This window comes from Marmota monax, unplaced genomic scaffold (genome assembly GCF_021218885.2).
Source record: "Marmota monax isolate L192 unplaced genomic scaffold, Marmota_monax_Labrador192_F-V1.1 WCK01_AAM20220418_F8-fsc00166, whole genome shotgun sequence".
In the NCBI taxonomy this organism is placed as follows: domain Eukaryota; kingdom Metazoa; phylum Chordata; class Mammalia; order Rodentia; family Sciuridae; genus Marmota; species Marmota monax.
In genome coordinates this window covers 87,856-109,330 of record NW_026693344.1, presented here as the reverse complement: position 1 = coordinate 109,330, position 21,475 = coordinate 87,856, and the positions used below count along the sequence as shown (strand labels likewise).

General features: G+C 37.3%; 1 protein-coding gene across 3 annotated transcripts in view; it reads right to left on the bottom strand.

Annotated features, from left to right (window-relative positions):
* Positions 1–11,476: 11,476 nt before the first annotated feature.
* A1cf (APOBEC1 complementation factor) overlaps positions 11,477–21,475 on the bottom strand; it is a 75,983-nt gene continuing 65,984 nt past the window's right edge. For all 3 annotated transcript variants that reach the window (XM_046456783.2, XM_046456784.2, XM_046456786.2), the window contains 3 exons: positions 21,151–21,287; positions 20,035–20,195; positions 11,477–17,157 (listed from right to left, as the gene is read on the bottom strand). In XM_046456783.2, coding sequence (XP_046312739.1) covers positions 17,006–17,157; positions 20,035–20,195; positions 21,151–21,287 — 450 coding nt within the window. In that variant the 3' untranslated portion in view covers positions 11,477–17,005. The remainder of the gene's footprint in view (positions 17,158–20,034; positions 20,196–21,150; positions 21,288–21,475) is intronic.

Sequence of the window (21,475 nt, the reverse complement as noted above, 5' to 3'; positions counted from 1 at the left end):
GTCTGATTTCTGATCTCATGCTGTGGCCAGTGGACTCTACAGCCTTTCAACAGTCATTCTAGTGATAAGCTCTTTGTCCCTCAGTTTTTAGTTGGCCTTTCCTTGGGATAGGGATGCTTTCAAGGCTCTTGTTGGAGAAGAAAGTGGTTGGCTCCTTCTGGATGTTGGAGATTGTGCTCTGCTTGTGACAGGTGGCCTTGTGTGTCATTCCTCAAAAACACAGACCACCCACCTACTCCTAAAGCTGGATCTCTTTCAAAGGATGACTAGAGAGAAAAAAGATGTCTCGGGGGATTATTTTTTTTTTCATGCAAGTGCTAGAGATATAACCCAGGGCCTTGTGCATGCTACTACTGAGCTACATTCCCAGCCCTCTAGGGCATTCTTTCTGTGTGTCAGACTTTCATTCTTATGTTTCTTTGCCATTAAAGCATAATTTACAGATCAATTCTCTGAGATTCCATTTCAAACTCACTCTCTTGAAGAGATCATAGATTTTTGTTTTTACCTTGCCAGTAAGAATCACATATAAAAGAACAGATAATTCCAAAGCTAACTTGTCCAGAAGCCATTTCAGGTAGACTACATTGTATACTTTACATATAAAATTTGGTTGAGCATGAGATGTCTGGATAGGGGACAGGGCAAGATGGGCTTTTTGGATCTTACTCTGTCCCTCACTCTTTGTGTCTCATAGCTTCACTTTTCCCAAGTGTCATCAGGAAATGAGTGTATCTTTTTCTCTGGGCTAAGCTGAGTACCAATTGAACTGTTAAATAGCTCACTCTCTCATTCCAAACTGCTGTGTGATTATCAAACCCCACAAAGACAATCACTTATGAAAGCAGCTGATAAGACATATGAACCTGGTGGAGGGAACCTGAGTGTCTTGACACATGCTGCAGATTATATTTTATATTCCCACCCCACCCCATCTCCTACCACAAGAGGTAAGCTACCAAAGTTTTCTCCCTTAGCCTGTTAGGTGCTTGTCCACTTTATAGTTTAGACATGAGGTGTCCCCCTAAAGCTCATGTACGAGACAATGCATGAAGGTTTGGAGGAGAAATAATTGGGTTATGAGAGTCTTAACCCAATCAGTGAATTAACCTGATGGGATTGAGTGGTAATTGAATGCAGGTAGGGTGTGGCTGGAGGAGGTGGGAATTGGGAGTGTGGCTTTGGAGTATATGAATCTGGCAAGTGGAGTTTTTCTCTGCTTCTGATCATGATGTGAGCTGCTTCCCTCCACTACACTCTTCCATCATGAGGTTCTGCCTCACCTTGAGCCCCGAGGAATGGAACCACCCTTCTATGAGACCTCTGAAACTGTGTGCCCTGAAATAAACTTTTCCTTCTCTACAATTGTGCTGATTGGGTCTTTTAGTCACAGTGGTGAAAAAACTGACTAAAAATCTACCACCCTCACTTTCATGTGAGGCATACCTCTGTGGGGCATTAATACAACTTATTAACTACTGCTCAGCTGCATTGTCCTTATAGAAATTTTTCCAAAACATCTTTAAATATTTGAATCATTGAACTGTCAAGGACATTCTCTCCTCTACCAGAACATCTTTCCAGGTCAATATAAATGAAAACTTTAATGGTTTGGTTGCTGCTGGTGCCAGAGACACCTGTGCTATATATTCTATTTGGGACGGAGTCTACCTTGCCAGACAGGTGGTGAGTGAGCCAGTCCTGAAAACCCACTATATTGCGTATTTTCTTGGACCACTTCTGGTGCCACTTATGTTTTTCAAGAAGCAGATTCCAAGATGGGATTAGACATGCAAAAGAAAAGAACTCCCTAAGGAAAACATCTTTTTCATGATAAAGATGGAGGAAGAATCAAAAGTTTAGAGAACTTTCAGGCTGCAGTGCACACTGGCATTTGGGCAAGGAGAGATGGAGAAATGGTGATTGGATTGGAAGAATCTCAGACCACACTCTAGTCTTGAGAAACCTTGGTCAATAACATGAGGAGTCCCTCAACAAAGGATGCTTGAAAAGAGGTCCTGTGTTGGGCAAGAATGGCCCAGTTTTAGTATTTCCAATATGCTTAGTCATTGTCTAAAGGCAATGTGGAGAAAGTGTGGCCTTGGCACAAATGATATGGTAGATCCAATGGTGCTCACTATGGCAGTTTCTCTTAAAGAAGGTCTGAGGGGGCTCCCCTCCACAGCCAGCATGGTGGTTAATGTTCTCAGTTCTCCCCTCCACAGCCACCACGGTGGTTAATGTTCTCAGTTCTAAGTTCCTGGATTTGAAACTTGATTTTGCCATTTATTATCTATGTGATCATTCCAAGGTACTTAATTTCTCTAAGCCTTAGTTATCTCATCATAAATCATGAAGATAATAGTAACTATCTCATAGGCAAACTGGGAGACTTGAGTTAATACATGTAAAATGGATAAAACATGGATATACATGCAGAAAGAGCCTAAACATGGTGGCTTACAAGTAAACAAAACAGGAGGAATGGCTCTAGAATCTGTTCTCCTCTCTGAGTCTACTTATCATTCTTGGATGTGAACTAAAAATGTAATTATAATGCATTAGGATAAAAACTCATTCTTAAAGACAGATTCAGGTTCTTTGAAAGGGGTATTTTATTGTTTTTGACTTGAATATTAAAGCAGGGGTTAACTTCTACAAGTGGAGAAGGCTAAGAAGATAAAGGGGACAAAAAGGAGGTAGAAATCAGGGAGAAATTCTAGGTAGAAGAAAAGATATGTTTGACAGAAAGCAGAGAAAACAAACATTTCCTGGGGTTTTAGAGTGGTAGGTCCCAGAGAAGATGAGTATATGAGGGAAGTACACAGAGAAGAGAGATGATATCTTTGACAAAGGTTGAATTTCCTTTTGTTCTGGTTTAGACCTTAAATGTCCTCTAAAATCTCATGTGTTGCAGTCTTTGTTAATATTGGGAGGTAATGGAAATTTTAGTAGGTAGGGCCCAGTTGGAGGACATAGGTCATTGGGGCATGCCCTTGAAGGATTTATGGGGAACCTGGACCCTCCTCTATCCCAACCTTGGCTTTCTGACTGCCATGGGGTAAGGCAGCTTTGCTCTACCATGTGGTTTCCACCATGATGTTCTGCCTCATCACAAGTCTAAAGGCAATGGAACCAGCTGACTGTGGACTGATCCCTCTGAAATTGTGGACCAAAATAATCCTTTCCTCCGTTTTAGTTGTTTATCTCAGATATTTTGTCAGAGTGATGCCAAGCTGACTAACATACCTGCCAAGTTTTGGAAAATGTAAGTGAAAAACTAAATAGCTTCTTGGATGTGCCTCTGCTCTGAGACTGAACTGAAAGGGACTAGTTTTTATCAGGGCAGAACAGGCAGTGGGTATTGAAAATAGTTCTTCTCTGGAAACAGTGCCCCTTATTTGTGGCTAAACCAATGACTAATGGTGGAAACATTTCTGGCTAGATAGGAGATGACTTCTGACTGCTCCTACACATATGCTCAAGGGTTCAGAATGTTGAAATCCAAACCCAAGTCTGCAAGAAAAGCCCTTTAACTACACAGAGAAAATTTGCTCTCATTATCTTGACTTTTAAATTTTTTTAGATTAGATTATATACTCCCTTACTTGATTACAAATAGGACTCTAGAATAATTTAATTTCTCTTAATGACCTTGGGTCTTCATTTTGGATATTAATTATTATACCAGGTTGTGGAGGGTGAAGCTCTGGAACTTAAAGTATGTCAGACTTTTTGCCCCTGTGCTAATGGCACTGCCTACACAGTCAAGATATATTTAAAAATTTTATAAATTATTCTTCTGTCTTCTTTCTGATGCCAGTTCTTGAAGCAGTTAGTGGGCTTAATGGTAATTCTCCCTCTTCTTTGAAGTAAAGCAGAGGATGTTTGTGTTTATAGTTTGTCTCTTAGCGGTCTGGAGGTAAAGAATATTTCTAACTTCCAAATTTATAAAATAGAAATGTGGCAACATGCTCTCCAAAGTCTCAAAATGACGCATGTTAAGTGTGGTGTCAGGAGTCAGACTATCAAGACCATGTTTAAAATTTCTCATTTGCAGGCTTGCTAAGATGGTTGGGTAATTCAGTTAACCTCTATGCCTCCTTCTATTTCTTTATTCACTTTGGTGGATAATAAGAGTGGTCTCACTGTTACTGTGCAAGATGGGCAGAATAAATGGGAAGCATTCCTCTTGCAGTACCTGTTATCCAGTGGAAAATACTTGTTAGTTCCAGTTGCTTTTCTCCAATTGAAATCTTTTCAGTAAGACTAAATGCCAAAGAGGTTAGAATTCCCCAGGCTATTTGAAAGTCTCTAAGTGTCATTAGCTAAATAGGCCACTGGATGTCATGCTTGATCTAAGCTACTGCGTTCTTGTCCAGGGTGCTTTAGTTTGGACAGTCATTAACTTTTAGAGTTTGAGTGGATCTTAGGGATATTTAAATCCAGAGTTTGAAAACTGTAGGCTGTAGAAAGATTTTGTTTTTCCATGTTTTATTTTTATCATTTTTAATTGATCTCAAATACATTTAGACAAAAAACAACAACAACACACTCTTCAGTTTGATAAGAGCTGGGACAGCTGGGTCCTACTTAGGGAGTCCTCCTGGGGTGCTCACTCATTTGAGTTAGCCACCTGGTTCCTTGAGGCAATGGAGTGTAGGAGTCTCTAGTCTCATTTTAAAGAGAAAGACCCTGATCAATGGTTGGACCTAGGTTAAGTTGGTAATAAATCCGGGACTAAAACTCAGTTTACGGACTCCCAGCTTGGTTCCAGACATGGAGTCACTGTAAAGATATACATCACAATTATGCACCTTTAGGAAATATCTACCAGATAATGAGAAGAATTATTATCTAGCTCTGGCTTTTACCTAAACTCTGTCTAAGCATAAACTACTGAATATTTTGGCCTTTTGCACTAGCACTAGATTGGGTGTTTTATCTCATGAATATTTTATCGCATTAATGTGGTTAGAGGATGAGACTGTGGTTGGACATTGCAGTCTAATTCCCAAGGCACTTAGTAGAGACACATTAGGCTAACCATAAAGTCCACAACCTCTAACAGGAAGTCAGTAAGACAAGCCAAGGGTCATGATTTACCCCAGCTCTTATCAGAAAAGGCAAGCGAAGAGAGCTTACTCTGAGTACTAATAAGTTATAAAGTAACCATATGTGCACACATGTGTGCATGCACACACACACACAGAAGTTTAAATTTTCATAACTGAGGATATTGCTTATACTCTACCCACTACCTTTGAAAAGACCAAGTGAGAGAGAGAGAGAGAGTAATTGTCTCTCAAATTCAGTTGTCCCTAGTTGTATACTCATTAAAATAGTAAAAGTTTATTTGGAGGATTATGGTGGCATATTTGCAGACATATAGAGCAACTAAGATAAGAATGATTTGGGTTTTTTAACTGGGGCTCTTGTTTTGAAATCTTGTGTAATTTAGTGTGATCCCTTTCCTGTTGTGGGCAAGCCAGGCCTATCTCTTCAGTTAATATGAATTCTGAAGTTTCCTGAGGAAGCTCACCAGCAGTCTCTTCATTAAAATCTATTTTGAAGAACCTGATATCATTGATTAAAAATAGTAGCATAGCTTGTGGTACTGCTTCAGGTCACAGTACCAAAATGGGGACCCAGAGGCAACAGAGGATGTGCTGATGGCTATCCAGCAATTTAGCTGAGCCAACATGTTCTTGTACCCAGAACACTGGAATCCCCCTTCCTTGATTTCTTTAATTACCCTGCTTTATTTCCTATATCATTCCCTTTGTTAAAAAAAATTGAGGCATTATCAACACACAATAAAATGTACATAATAAAATTGTACAATTTGAAAAGTTTTGACAAATGTTTATTCTCACAAAACCATCATTACAACAAGATGATGAACCCATCCCATATCCCTTGGAAGCTTCCTTGTGCTGCTTGGTGATAGCTTCTTCTTGCACCTCCCCTCCAGACAACCACCAATTTCACATTAGATGAATTTGAATATTCTAAAGTGTTATAAAATGGAGTAATACAGTATGTACTCATTTTTGTCTGATTTATTTAGCTGAACATAATTATTTTGAGATATAACCATGTGTCAATAGTTCACTCTTTTTATTCCTGAGCAGCATCCCATCATATGAATGTGTCACAGTTTGTTTTTTCACTCATTCATCTGCTGATGGATGCTTGGGCTTCTTTTGGTTATTGGATATGACAAATAAAGCTTCTATAAACCTTCATATGCAGGTTTGTTATGAATATATGCTTTTGTTTCTCTTGAGTCAATATCTAGGAATGGAATGGTTAGATTATATGACAGGAATGTTTTACCTGAATAAAACAGTTTTGGAGATGCCATTGATATATAATACATGGCATATTTACATTATATAACTTGATAGGTTTTGACATATGCGTATACCTATGAAAATGTCACCACATCCAAGAGAGTGAAGATAAAGTATCCCTGGGTATTCTTTTATAATCTTGCTGCCTTTCACAACCCCAGGCAGCTACTGATCTGCTTTCTGTCACTACTGGATAGTTGGTTTGCATTTTCCAGAAATTTATAAAATGGAATAATCCTGTATGTGCTATTTATTTTTGGTTTCTCCCACCATGGATTCCTTCTCCTTTATAGTGTCTGGTTCTCAGGAGCTCCTTGGGAAAGCTAGAAGGAGGACTTTCTCTTAGAGTTCTAGTGTTTGTATCTGCTGCACAGTTCCATGACTTAGGTCACCCTCCGGTTAAATTCCAAGGAGATAAAGGAGGAAAATCCCCAGGAAACTCACTTCAGTTGTGGATAAATCATGCTTTGACTTTCCACCCTAATCTGCCTGCTAGAGTTGTTTGTTGTAATCAGTGGGAAAGATAAGCTATGATTAGTTTACCTCCGTTTAGATAGCACTGGAAGGGAGTCTGAGTTTTACTTGTTCCATAGAGGAAAGAATCTGAAAATTTCTATCAGGTCACTACTAGATTTCATTTGTAGATTTGTGTAATAGTAATTATATTTATTTATTTGACATATACCATGCCAGGCATCAGGATGAGTATTTTAATGTACACAATCTCAATTCCTCATAGTAACCCTGTGGGGGACACATTATAATTTCCCTTTAAAAAGATCGGGAAACAGAACTGGGACTTTAAGTAATTTTCCTAAGATCAAATAGTAACTGGCACATCAAACTCAGTTTTGATTGGCTCAAGAGCTAGTGCTTGTGCTGCTCTGGAAGGCAGCAGGGGATTGAAAAGGCCAGCGGGAGCCTGTTGAGGTGCACTTGGAATGCTAGAAAAGCTGGTCTCAGTTCCCAAACACAAGCTTGAAAGAAAAAAAAATCCCTGTTTTTCTATTGATCAACCTGATTTTTTTTTTCTTTTTAGTTGTACATGACAGTAGAATTTATTATGATATATTTATACAAGCATGAAATATATCTTATTCTAATTAGGATCCCAGTCTTGTGGATGTACAGGACATTGAAATTCACTGTGGTATATTCATATATGTACATTGGAAAGTTATGTCAGATTCATTCCACTGTCATTCCTGTCCCTATCCGTCCTCCCTTCCCTTCATTCTCCTTTGTCTAATCCACTGAATTTCTATTCTCCCCCACTACCACCCTTGTGTGTTAGCATCCAAATATTAGAGATAACACTCGACTTTTTTCTTTTTTTGGTGTGTGTGTGGGGGGGGGGACTGGTTTATTCACTTAGGATGATAGTCTCCAAATCCATCCATAAACCTGCAAATGTCATAAATTCATTCTTCTTTATGGCTGAGTAATGATCCATGTGTATCTATACCACAATGTCTTTATTCATTCATCTGTTGAACATGGACATCTAGATTGTTCCAGAGCTTAGCTATTGTGGATTGTTTTGCTATAAATATTGATATGGCTGTTTCACTATAGTATGTGATCCCACCTATGGGAAGGATAAAAATAAACATTTCTAAGATTCATTTCTAAGATTCAGGTTCTCATCTCTGAGGTTGTGCTACAAACTTTGGTATCCTTCCCAGTGCCAAGACACAGGAGTGGAAATGGAAAATCTGATCCTTATTGTTAGGTCATGGAGATAACCTCTGAGAAGGCCAATGTCTCTGTCCTGATAACCCTCTTTATACTCCCTTAGAAGTCCCTACTGTGTTCTGGTCATGGACATGAAGTCAAAGCTGTGGGAACTCCCACTAATGCTATTCTTTGAGATCTTGTCACCTTTGGTTGGTGCTGCTTGGAATCAGGATCTAAATTCCCCAGGCTCCTAGTTCTTCAGGCTCTTTGTTCTCTCTCTCTCTCTCCCTATCCCCATTCTATTTTGGGGATAAGGGCACACTTTGTTCCCCTTCCTTCTCCACAATACTTTGTCTGTACTGGGAATTTTACTTTCTCGCACTCTTGATTCCTCAAAACAAACAAACAAACAAACAAACAAACAAAAAACCCTATAAATTCTTTGAACTACTAAAGTTTTTGGAAAATTACAGCTAGAAAAGCTTTCAGAAAATCTTATATTTGGCTAAGTACCTTTAATCAAAGTAATAATAGACAGATGGACCTGCTGAAAAAGGGGGTAAATACAGTGAGAATGGAAATGAGTAAATATCTAAAATATTTATCTAGCCAAATGAGCTAAGACATCGGTAGTTGATACAGTATACAAATACATTGATTATTAGCTGTGGAAAGGTTTTACTTTCTAAAATAAGCTGTCTCTAAGTGGTTTTGCTAATAATCACTTCCGTTTTCTGGATGTGCTGTAATAAGGAAGCCAGAGATTTATGGTGCTGTCCTTCATAGCTATGAAGATCGATTAGTGGTATCCATCTGGAGCCCTGGATTCGATGGGATTTTGAAACCACAAGGAAGATCAGTAGAAGACTAATGGAGTCACATATCAATGTCTGCCAAGGGTGGGAGAAGGGGAGAGGCTGCTTGTGGGTCAGATATTTCCTTTCCCTGGTGTGTTTCATCATATTGCTTCTTTTTAGGAGCATACAAAGGGAATAGAAAATTTGAGAAGAGGCAAGGAAGTAGGCATTGTGGTAATACTATGTTGAGTCTGTGCCACTTGAACAATATTGACCTGTCTGCCTTGTCAGCATGCGTTTTAATTGCTATTTTCTATTATTAACATCTGAGAGTCTTAGTCAGATATTAAGAACAGCCAGCAAGTGGCAGAACTGGAGTAGGAATCCTGGTCTCTTGCCTCAGAGTATATTTGATGTCCTTGTAAAATTTCAGATTTGGATTTTTTTTTCCTAGTGAAAAATTTCTGGATCTAAGATGGTTCCTATCATAACACTGATGTTGTTTGAGATATAGGAGCAATAGGGCCTTACCCTCTTGCAGGTACTTAGTATCATCCAGGTTCTCACAAGCCCAGATTCTCCTCTCCCCTCCCCTCCAATCTTCCTTCACTTCCTTTCTACTCTTTCTGTACTTCTCCTTCCTCCCTCTGCATTTCCCCCTTCCCCCATACCCTCCCTTCCTTTCTTTCTCTCACTCACCACACTTTCCAGCACCTATTGTGTATCAGGCATGTTCAATTTTCTTAGCTTTTATCCTCTCTGGCCCTGGGCATGTGCTCCCACAGTTGATGTTAGCAATAGTTAATCATAACCTCAAAATTGAGTTGGTTCCTGTGATTTTGCCTAACAGCTCAGTGACTCTCAGATGATTAGCACATTTGAATCACTGTAAATTTACAAGTTTTATTCTTGTATTAGTTCTCTACTGCTGTGACTCTCAGATTATACAAACATTTGGAATGCATTGTAATTTTATAACTTTTTACTGTTCTATCAGTTGTCTATTGTTTCATAATAAATTTTTCTGAAACTTAGCAACTCACAATAACATGTATGACCTCACAGTTTCTATGAGGCAGGAACCCGGGTAGCTAGCTCTGGGTCTGCTTCTGAGTCTCTCATCAGTTGCACATAACACAGCCTGGCCTGCCATCCTCTCAAGACTCAAATGAGGAGGGATCAGCTTCTAAACTAAATCACATGTTGTTGGCAGGATTCACTTCGCCAAGATCTTGGCTGTAGGCTGCTTTTAATTCCTTGCCTCTGAGATCCTTTCCACTGCAGAGCTTACAACATGGCAGCTTGTTTCCTCATAGTGAGGAAGGGCCAGCAAGATGGAAATCAATCTCTTTTATAACCTAACTTGGGAAGTGATATTCTATAATTTTTTCCATATTCTCTTCATTAAAATCAAGTACTAGATTGAGCCTGAACTCAAGGGGAGGAGATTATGCAACAGTATTAATCCAAGGATGTCCCCACAGTTGTACTTTCAATAGGTATCAATATTCAGGATACTAATGAAAATAAGCAGTTTCCTTTTAGTTGCTGAAGCCAGGACGAGAGGAAGTGCCTGCTCTGTGCCAAGTCCAGGATCGAATGGTTTCATGTCCCTTACTTAATCTTTACATCCTATCTGTGATGTAAAATTTGTGGCAGATTCTGCTAGTTTTCCCTCAATATTCATTCTTTCATTCTTTTCATAGTACAATACTTTTTAGGGTTGTCTAGATAAAAGACTACATTTCCCATCCTTTTTTTGCAGCTAGGTGTGGTGATATTCCTAAATTCTGGCCAATGGGATATAAACCACAGTATTGTGTAGATATAAACCACAGTATTGTGTGGCAGCTTCTGGTAACTTCCTTAAAGGAAAGTTAGTGGGTGTCCCTTCCTTTTCTGTATCCCTCTTCCAACCTTCTACTTGAAAGGTAGATCTTAGACCATAAGTTAGAATCTTGTTAATTAAGCAACAAGAAGGAGCCCAGGTCTAAACACTGTGAGCACAATATCAGCATTGGACTGCCTTTTGGGGCTTATTGTTGGGGCAAGAAACAATAAGTGGTCTCTTAATTAAACTACTGCTATTTGGGGATACTGTCATTGCCAGCCAAACCTAATCCTAGATAACTCAGAATTTAGTACCTGGAAGTGAGGTGCTACTTGTGACAGAACCTAAAATATACACCATTTGCTTAGTGTAGGGTTGGCAAACTTTGCTGTAAGAAGCCAGATAATAAATATGTTTGGCTTTGCAGACCATATATTGTTATGCAGCCCTGAATCATTACCCGCCCTTTAAAATAACCTTTTAAAAATGTAAAAAATATTCTTAGCTAAGTCCTTTACAAACACAACAGCCATTTTTAGCTCAGGGGTCAATACAACTGGTTGGTCCTGGAGGGACATTTAGCTGATCCCATTCCTATCCAGTAGGGTTTAGCAGATGCCCTCAGGAAAATGTCAACTTCAAAGCACACATACCTTTTTGGAGTCCTGTTTTCTCTTCTGAACGTTTCTCTGGTTTTATTTATTGATTAGAAAACAATACAATTAATTCCTAAAAGTCACATTTACTCTCAGAAGATGCATCAGAATTTTTATAAAAATGGGAATGTAAAAAAAATCATCAGAAACACATCACAATTGCGGATTAACAGTAAGATATTTACTCAAAAGAAAAAGTAAAACTTGAGTTTTCAGAAAAGAAGAAATCAGACAGCAAGTTATGTTGATAATTTTTTAAAGTTTATAATGGTACTGTAAAATTCAATTAAAAACCACTTCACTCTCCCAGAATTACACACTATTGCATTGTTTCTCATTTCATATGATTTATAATTCTAAGGTGCACAATATGTTCATATCTTTCAAACCAACAATTATTTTCCCAATAAGCAACTTGTACAATTTTATTTAATTTAGATAGATAGATAATAGGTTTCTATAAAACATTGTACTCAAAGTACAAATACAAGTGCTTTATGCACACTCTTTAATACTGTTTCTATCTTTCTTTTGGTACCTTAGTTAACTTCACATAAACAAAAACAATAACAATAAGGAAGAGAAGCAAGAGATTGTTTAACATGTGGAAATTAGAAATGCATTTCAGTGAGAGCTTGCTTTTCATCAAGAGATAAGGGATAACAATATTTGGCTATAGTGCAGTCAGAAAAATGAAGAAACAACAGTTCCATGAAGGATTAGGAAAACAAAAATGCCAATGATTACATGAACTATTTATATCAGTGAAAGTGATGATTGATTTAAATAGATACATTTGCAGTCTGGGAGCTCAAAGATGTGCTAGGAATTATAGTGGAAAATGCCAAATTTAAAAGTAGTATTATACATTTGTAAAAAGAAAAAAAAAGTTTGTATATTCATTGCAAATCATTCATTGACAAAAATATAGGTCGGGCTATGGCTTGTTAAATAGAGTTTTGAATTTTGTAAACACAAGCACATCTAGAAAACAGAAATAGTTAATGACCCAAGTGTTATGTTAATAAATGAGTACCATGTTTCTCATTTACTTAAGTCAATATATGAATTTTTTAATTTCAAGTTTTAAAGTGTCTTCTGAATCTCTAATCTTCTTCTGCTTTGGCATAATTCTTTATATTTTTTTCACAGAATATATTTTAAAATTTATTTTGCTTAAACAATAATAGGTCAAACATTAACTTCATCTTTCAAAAAGACTCTACCAACTAACTCAGTGTTTGGCGATAATAGTGGAAACTTAAGTTTTAGAATAGAGCTGATTTATTTTTGGGATTCTGACCAAGTGGTAAAATCTACCAGCTGATGTATTTGTATTCAGCTTTGAAAAAATGCAGAATGGACCACTGGACTGTGTGCCCCATTGAGGAGAAAAATGAGAAATGTATGTATTGGTTTTCACAGTTTCTGGGATAAGAGTAGGTACATAGTAAGCACAGACTGATCACACAACCTATGAAGAGTAAGTTGGTGGGTTAATAGCAATTTAGCTATTCTTTATTAATAATTCCCAATATTAGTAATGAGAATAAAGGAAGAGTAAAAATTCTATAAAAGGGGAAACTAACCCGTCAGTGTTATTTTAGATTAAAAATAATAGAAACTGTGTGTGGAATTATGTAAAGTTTTTTTTTTTTTTGGTGAAAAATATTTGTTAAGCAGCTGTATTAGTGAAGTTACTGCAAGGAAATTAGTGTTTAAACAAATTTGTGAAATGGAAAAAGGGGGGAAAGGCAAAAATATTTTTAAGGTATAGATTTACATAGGAAGTTCTCTCTGATTTGGGATGTAAGTAGCTTGGTTTAAGGAAAAAAAGGAACTGGCAAATGTTCTGAAACCCTGTGGATCTTGACAGGTTGGGCAAGCATTCCCAAGGGCCAGCTTTCATCTTGTCCCCTGACAATCTGGCCAAGCTCTGCCAAATCAAGGTGGAATTCAGGTTTTGTGTCCCAGCAGAGTAAGGGGAGACTAGGACTCCCCTTACTGAAAATACACTTATTGAAAATTCTCTGAAACATATGAAAATATACTAAATAGTATACTGAAAATTAATATAAATTAAAAATTAAATTGATATAGCATTTTACTAATCTTATAGAAGTCTTATAGAAGACTTGAAGAAATTTTTAAAAAACAAACCAAACAAAAATTAATTTTCTGCATAGCTATGATCAATTCATGGCTATTAACAATACATAGCTATAGTTTAACTTCCACCCCGCTTTAAAAAGTTGAGGAACTGTGGTTTGCAAATAGGTCCTCTTTTGTTAGATATTTTTTGAAGTCAAGGTTTTCATAATATGAGGTAGTTTTCTAGCAGCATTTTGGGTGTTGATACCCAAACACAGTGTAGTTCGGCATGATACTGGGGTTGAAGGGTACCCTAGTTATCTAGGAGAATTATGTTTTATTGCAGTCAAAGGTGATTTTCTTGATATATTAAGTGGGGGAGGGAGAGAAATATAGCAATTTGAGAAGAGGCAACATTTTTATAGGTAAGGAAACAAACATCCAATCTCAGTGCTGTTCCATTTCCTCCTAAGTAACACTGGACTGATTTCAACCATCAATAAATATTCATTGACAAAATTTAGAAGCTCAATACTAGGTATCTAAATTGTTGGTTTAGGTATTTTATTATTATCACTTGATTTGCTAACTAATTTTATGTTTTTCTATGGAGAATTAGAAAGCAGTCAAGGAAGAGTAGAAAAATGAATAATGATGGGTAAGGTATGGAGGTGTTAAATAGGTGCTAATTTCTTAAATCTAAAAATATGAACATTATGCAAAATTAAATTCCAGTTCTATACTTGTTTTTTTAGAAAAAACTAATTTTCCTCCCCAGAGTTTCAAACTCATCATAGCAGAATTTGCTCTATATTTCTTAACTTGGGGAAAATAAAAACAAGCATAGACACATGAATGTATTATAAGGAGATTCAAAGTCTCAAAAACATATCTATTCACTTGTCTAAAAATCAGTCCTAAGAAGGCAAATGTTATGTATACCTGTGTTTCTCCTCAAACGTAATGATATGGTGTTCTACAGGTAATTTTCTTGACACTTTAGTATTTTTTTTTTTAATGTTTATATCTCTACTCTTCATCTTTTAAAACATCATTGACAACCTCATTCAGAATAATGACTTTTCTCATAAGGAGATTCCTGTAGTAACTAATCATCTTTTCATTTGAAATACATTTAAAATTTCTCTGAATTAGTTTTTCTATTTTACATTGACTGAACTTTGCAGAATGCCCTTTGCTATTTATTTTCAAAGATTCTAAGAAAAATCAAAACTTTTGCTCTTGGAATTTGGAATGCTTATTTAGGCTGAGTGGAAATTTGCCTTGCCCCAAAGAACACTTGTCATTGTAATTGTTGTCTTTGAGAATAAAAGCAGATCTTTGGGGCAGTATAAATTTGAATATAAGAATTGCTTTAGGAGGAATATTTTTACTTTCTCATTTTTAGAGTTTGACTCAAGACTTAGTTCGAAGTCAAATGAATTGTATTTAAATTCATACTGTTTACAAGGTGAACATATGTAAAAATATGCTTTGGCTATTTGTTTTAACTCAGTTTTTCCTGCATTTTTCTATTTAATAAAAGTGAATTTTTTTTAAAAAAAAATTAAGAGATGGGGTGGAAATTCAAAGAATATAGCAGTTCCCAAACTCAGCTGCACACTGAAATCACTGTGGAATTCTTAAAAAATACGGATGCCAGGCCTCCACTCTAAGACATTTTGATGTAATTGGTATAAGGTGTGATCTTGGCATTAGCATATTTAAAAGCTCTCCAGGTGTTTCCAGTTGCAGCCAAGTTTAGAAAATATTATCCTTGGGAATATGAGAAGCTAGATGTGAAACAGAAAGCACAAAAACCTTTCAGAATTTCAGCTGTTGTTTTGAAGACTTTGATGTCTGATTGGAATTCATAAATTGAAATGTTACAAGTACTTTTAATGGTGATTGAAATTTACCTGACTTCAAGTGGAATCTGGCCTGATTTTGGACCACAGAATTCCTAAGGAGCTCACAAAATTGTTGACACCTTCGTGTTTCTGTTTTCCTTGGAGTGTCCTATAATTTTGCAAGGGTCAAAAGATTTTTTTAAATGAAAATCCTCATGCTATGCCTTAAACCTCTGATAAAACTAGCATAATAGTAATAGATATTTGGTGCTGGACTTTGATTACTTATGTTTTGAATAAAGTGATCATTTACAAGTATGTCAGGAAATAAGTGCCTCCTTTGTACCCTCATTCTTGGTTGGCATCACCTCCCCACCATCAGATATTCTTGGAGAAGAATCCCAAGACTCCAGGGAATTTGAGCAAATAATACTCTTGCTGGGTGTTTCTTCTGAAGAAACAGTGTCTATTCAGTAGTGGTGGATATAAAATTATCTTGGAATGATTTCAAGACAAAAGGACTCAGGTCTGATAAAACTGCCTCTCTTAATTGAAAATAAAAGGAAAGGATTCTGTGAGTTAGATAATTCAAGGCTCCCCCAGTTTATGTAACTGTCTCTGAATACTAGATGGTGGTCTGGGTGCTACAAAAAAAAAAAAAAAAAAAAAAAATCAAAGAGTTGAAAACAGGACTGGTGGTGCAGGTTAGTGTGGAGTGCCTACCTGGCATGCAGGAGGCCCTGTGTTTGATCCCCAGTACTGCAGAGCAAAGCAACACAAAATGACAATGACCACCAAAACAAAACAATAGACCAAAAAAACTTCACTTTTGTCTTTGACATGACCTTGCAGCCTATTTTGCTGAGTAGGAAAAAATATCTTGTAGATATGTAAAGTGTTTTTACTGCATTAGAGATGAACACCCTGCATCCAAGATGAAAACATTTCTGTATGGATAAGGAAAAGTTTTTAAAATGAGAAAGTAACTTCATATTGGTATGGATTTTGTACTATGGCATCCTGGGCAGGGCAGGAGTTCTAGAGAAAAATAATTTAGGCTAAAGAGTTGAATAAATAAGAAACCTGGAATTGTTTCAACAGTATGTGCAACATGTTATATCAGTTTCTAGGATGTCCCCAGAGACTGAAGGGGCCAAAAGTATTCTGATTTATGACAAAATTTGATTGGGTGGAATTTTCAGACTGAAGTGATGCTGAATCCATAAAATCTTGGACAAGTGTCTTAGTTTCAGATCTGGGATATGGGCAATGGTGAAGGTGTTTTGCAAAGTAACCTCCTACCTTCCTTTTGCCTCTTTGTGACTCTTTGTATCACAAAAGCAGCTGTGAGCCAGGGATTGAGAACCTGGAAGTTAATCAGCTTCCCCTTGTTGTTACTGACAACCCAGGTTTGCTCAGCCCTCACACCTGCCTACTGAGAGATCTCTCCCACTCTGTCAGTATTTGTAAACATACTTCCAGGACACTCAGGAACCTTGGAAGAATAAATTTGGGGTCAATGGCTCTGCAGCTTCCTGTTAAACAAAAGGCTCCTTGACATTTGATTTCATTTAGGAATAGCATTCACATTTCATGATTCTATAAACGAGTGCCAGTTATACTGTCTTAGGAAAGGAACTACTTTAGGAAAGGCATGGCTTACGATCATTAGGGTACTGAGTGAGAAGTTTATTTCTCCTATATAGAGGTTTGTGTTTCTTATTCCTAAGTTAAAAGAAAGGTATCTTCAGAAGGTTCCGTATCCATCCCCTCGGGCAGTCACTGCAAAAGTGGGGTAGACCTCATAGGTTGTGTATGCTCCTAGGTCTTGTCCAAGGGTCACTGCTTGCTTGAGCTGGGCTGCAGACACAGGTGCTGTTGCACTGGGGACAGCATATCCTAGAGAAGGAGGCAGAGAAAACTTCATGAAAGGCAGTCAGATTTGCTCCCTTTGGGCATGTTGTCCTCCTTTAGGAATTTGAAAATATTTAACATTGGCTTAAAGTTAAATTTAAGAAGAAAAAAGTTAAAAGCAAGTATGTATGTTTTAAAAGGTGATCTCATGGGACACAGTAGGTGGGCACACTGATTTTTAAATGGCATTTGGAAAGCCCTAAAACAGTGATCATCAAAGCAAGAACTGTCCGTGTCACCTGGGTCAGAAGCACTTCATACCTGGGGAATTAGAAACACTGGAGAGAAGATCCAGGAAGCAGAAATGTAGGAGGATGCTGGGTTAATGAAAGTCTGCATTGTGGAGCTTTTCCAGAGTGTTTCAGAAATTTTAAAGAAAGAGAGGCCATTGAGGGGTCAGCAGGGCATGGTGGTGGTTCTGCTGCACCCCTATACCTGCCAAATTAAACATGAAAAACCATTGCCTTCTCCCAAGAAGGATGTGTAGGCACTGGCTAGATCAGTAGTGGAAATACTGTAAAGTTTTAGTGTGTGTCTTCTTAATACCATAAAAGCAGATGTCTACCCTGTCCACGTTTGGACCTAACCATAAACAGCAGAAGCCCTATCTTGGGACCCATCCACCAAGCCTGTCCTTAATGTATTCAGAGGCCTTGATACTGGTCCTCACTCTCAGGGAACCAAAGAGTTTGAGTAATAAAGAAAGCATTCATGCTCTCAGTTTATATTATGTCTGGCTGATGAACATTTGTTTTTGAAGAAGAAAACCCAGTAGTTACTGTCTAGAGCTATATTTCTTTGTTAGTGTTTTAGAGCAAAGCCTGGATGTTTCAGAGATGACCCCCAAATTGTAAAAAAGGGAAAGAGGAACTTAAGGAACAAGTTGGGATCTGATTTAGAATTTTAAAAGTCCCGTTGGTTTATGTGCAGTGGAAGTCTACCCTAGCCCAGACACATTGATTTTTTTTTTCCCTGGTGGCTTCTCAGGAAGTGTTGGCAGGAAGCTAGCTGGACTATGTTTTTAAAGATCAAATTCATACCTCGGTTGTACACTTTGGTTAGTAATGCTGGCTAATGCACATGTAAAGTTTGGTACATTTCCCAAAGATATGAGAAAAATATCAATATTACTTTCGTTATTTTGGAAATGGTGCTTCTAAAGTTAGCAAGGAATATAAATGTATGAGTGTGTTTGTGTAGCACTGATTTTTCCTTTAGAAATGTTGGATTTTCTCTTTTCTAATTTCCAATTGGCTAATTTCTTAATTGTAAGGGCATTAGTGTTTTAGATTCTGTCCTTGAAGTCTATTATTCTTTGCCTGACTCCACAGTAAAGTTATAACAGGCTACCAAATTCTTAGGTATTCATTCCTAAAACAACTCTCATGCCCTAAATATTTTTAACTTCTTGCTGGAACAAATAAAAGGGAGGATAAAATTAAAAAAAAAATCTTGGGTGAAAGCAAATCCTTTGAGAAAACTTTAAAATTCCCTTTGACATGGCTTATTTATTCTTATAGTGTATTGGTTGTCTATGGGTACAGCTTTCTGCTCAATTCTCCAAGACTTGAGAAGCCTTAGCATAAACCCTGAGTAGAAGGAAAGGTAAACACTCTGTCAGCACAGAGGCTGATGACAGTGCTGCCCAGGGAGGACCTTGCTCTCTGCAGTGGCAGCTGTTGCCTTGGTAACCTTACAGGGTCTCACCACAGAGCCTCTCCATGTTCTTACAAAGAAACAAAGCTGGAATCGAGGTCACATTTGTGTGTAAAACATGATTAGCTTTAGCCACATGTACCAGAATGGAAGACATTCACAGTCTTTGAGGAATAAAAGAGAGGAAGAGAGAACCCCAGGTGTTCTGGATATGAGGAATATAAAATTCTCCCACCTACACGTGACCTATAATGTGAGTGAATCAATGGTATAATTCTAGGTCTTGCAAAAACTCTCAAATTTGAGCATATGGAGGGGGACATGCTGAAACAATGACAGGACAGAACAATAATTTCTTCAAAAGAAATAGAATTTTTTACTAAAAAGTAGAGGGTTAAACTAGCTGCTATGAAAAATTTTCTTGCTTGGTCCTTTCTGATCTCTAGAGGTTTCATTTTTAATGATTACCCTTTGTCATGAGTATATAATAAAGTGGGAAGTCCTTTAAATATGATTCCTGAGGACATGTTGATAGAATTCATGCTAAGCAATCAGCATATGCCCTGGACCAAAATTAGAGAATGATAAATTGAGGCCTCATTGTTCACACATTGAAGAGTCTCTGTCTTTCATGCACACACATTTAATTTTTTACTAAAAATGATTTTTAAAATGTGATATATGCATCTTTTTCCAGAAAGTAAAGTAATAAAAGTAGATAGAAGACTAAAATTGGAGAGGGAGTTTAAGCATTGCTAAAAATCTAATTGACATTGGCCCAATTACTTCATCCAGTACCTGGGTTCTTTTATCTGTAAAATGGACATCATGATTTAACCTAAACCAGTGGTGTCATATTATAAAGCTTGTGAGCATTAGGGTGTCTCATTCAGTACCACCCCCTATTAATAGATTGTCCCAAAGTCTGTTACTAAAAGGGAAAACAAAATGTCATCCCAGACTCAGAGAGAGTGACTCATTCAAGATTTTGCAGCTGCTTTAATTTGAGCTGAGTTGAGAACCAACTCTGCTGCCTTGCTCAATTTCCTTGTCTCATACTTGAATGGTTCACTCAAATGGCAGACCCTTTTTGTTTCACAGATGGTGCAAGTAGGATCTATTGGAGGTGGAGTTCACAAACAATTCTATGAGCACTTGATAGCAAGAAGGGTTTCCCAAACACTCTCTGGCATGATTTTTCCTTACCTGGGAAAACAGCAGCAGAAGCAGCAGCAGCAGCAGCAGCAGGTGTTGTCCCCACGTCACCTCCATCGGTGGGGATGCCCAGGGTCTGCAGGGTGTACTCCGCTGCGTATGTCTTCGCTTCATCCACATAGGCACTTAGCTTCGGAGGTGTGAAAGGGTGGCTGGAAAGCACAGCCAGAGTAGGAATTTTTAACCTTATATACTGGGGTCAGGTGAAAACCTAAGGTACTCTTAGTTATTATTATTATTTTTTCGAATTGGCTATCTGCTGTCACCATTGGAACTTTAAGATGATTAGATGATGGATTTTGTATGGTTATTTTTTATAATCTTTGCTATTAAAATCTTCTAAATATATGTGCATGTAGGGATATACGTGAATTGACCCAATTGCCAGTGGTCCGTGACATTCTTGGGGCATACTTTATAATTTACTACAGCACATGTGAAACGTAGATCCATAAATGCAAACTTGAGATAAAATCCAGAAGGTGGTATCCACTAACAGGGAGGTCATGTCTTTGGTCCAAAACTTTTAAATGATGAAACTGGGTGTGGTGGCACACGCCTGTAGTCCCAGTGACTTTGAAACAGGAGGTTGAAGCTGAAGTAACTTAGAGAGACCCTAAGCAACTAATGAGACTCTGTCTCAAAATGAAAAATTAAAAAGGGCTGGAGATATAGCTCTAGCTTGGTGTAAAGTGCTCCTGGGTCAGATCCCCAGCACCAATAAACAAACAAATGAATAAAAAAAAATAAAAATAAAACGTTAAATGATGGAGCAAACATTATACATAAAAATGGCAATTTCATATGGTTCAAACTAAGCACAGATAAAAAAAACTGGCTATAGTTTTTCATTTCTTTCTCATGACCTACTGGTCTCCATTGGTTGATTACATTACACAGTTTTTGTTGTCTATAGGAAATTTGGGGCTTTTTGATACAGGTCTCATAGCTGGCACCTACATCCCAACTATACATCTCAATGTTTGCATTTAATGACAAATTAGTAGGTAATAGACTTGAGAATTTATACTGTTTAGATAATGATCAAATAAATATATTAAATTTACAAGTGGATCTTATTCTAAGAATTTGGAGAAATTTACATACATTGCGGGATTCTGACTGGCCAGAGCAGGAATAGTTACTTTGAATAAAAATAATTGTCTTTGGTCTTGTCCAATGGCAGAATGCAGCTGGTACACTGGCTGGCCCCAGTTATTTTTCTGACAAATTTCTTCTAATATCTGTAAGAGTAAAAAAAAACCAAAAAAGATTATTTCTCCCTCAAATGTCACATTTGCATTATTTTTCTAGTTTACAGGTTTTAAACTCTGATCTCCAGAGTTTAAACCAATATGAGAAGATAGAAAATGCTGCATGATTTAATGACTCATAAAATTTAAGTTGAACTCAATTTGAACTCCATTTAAAA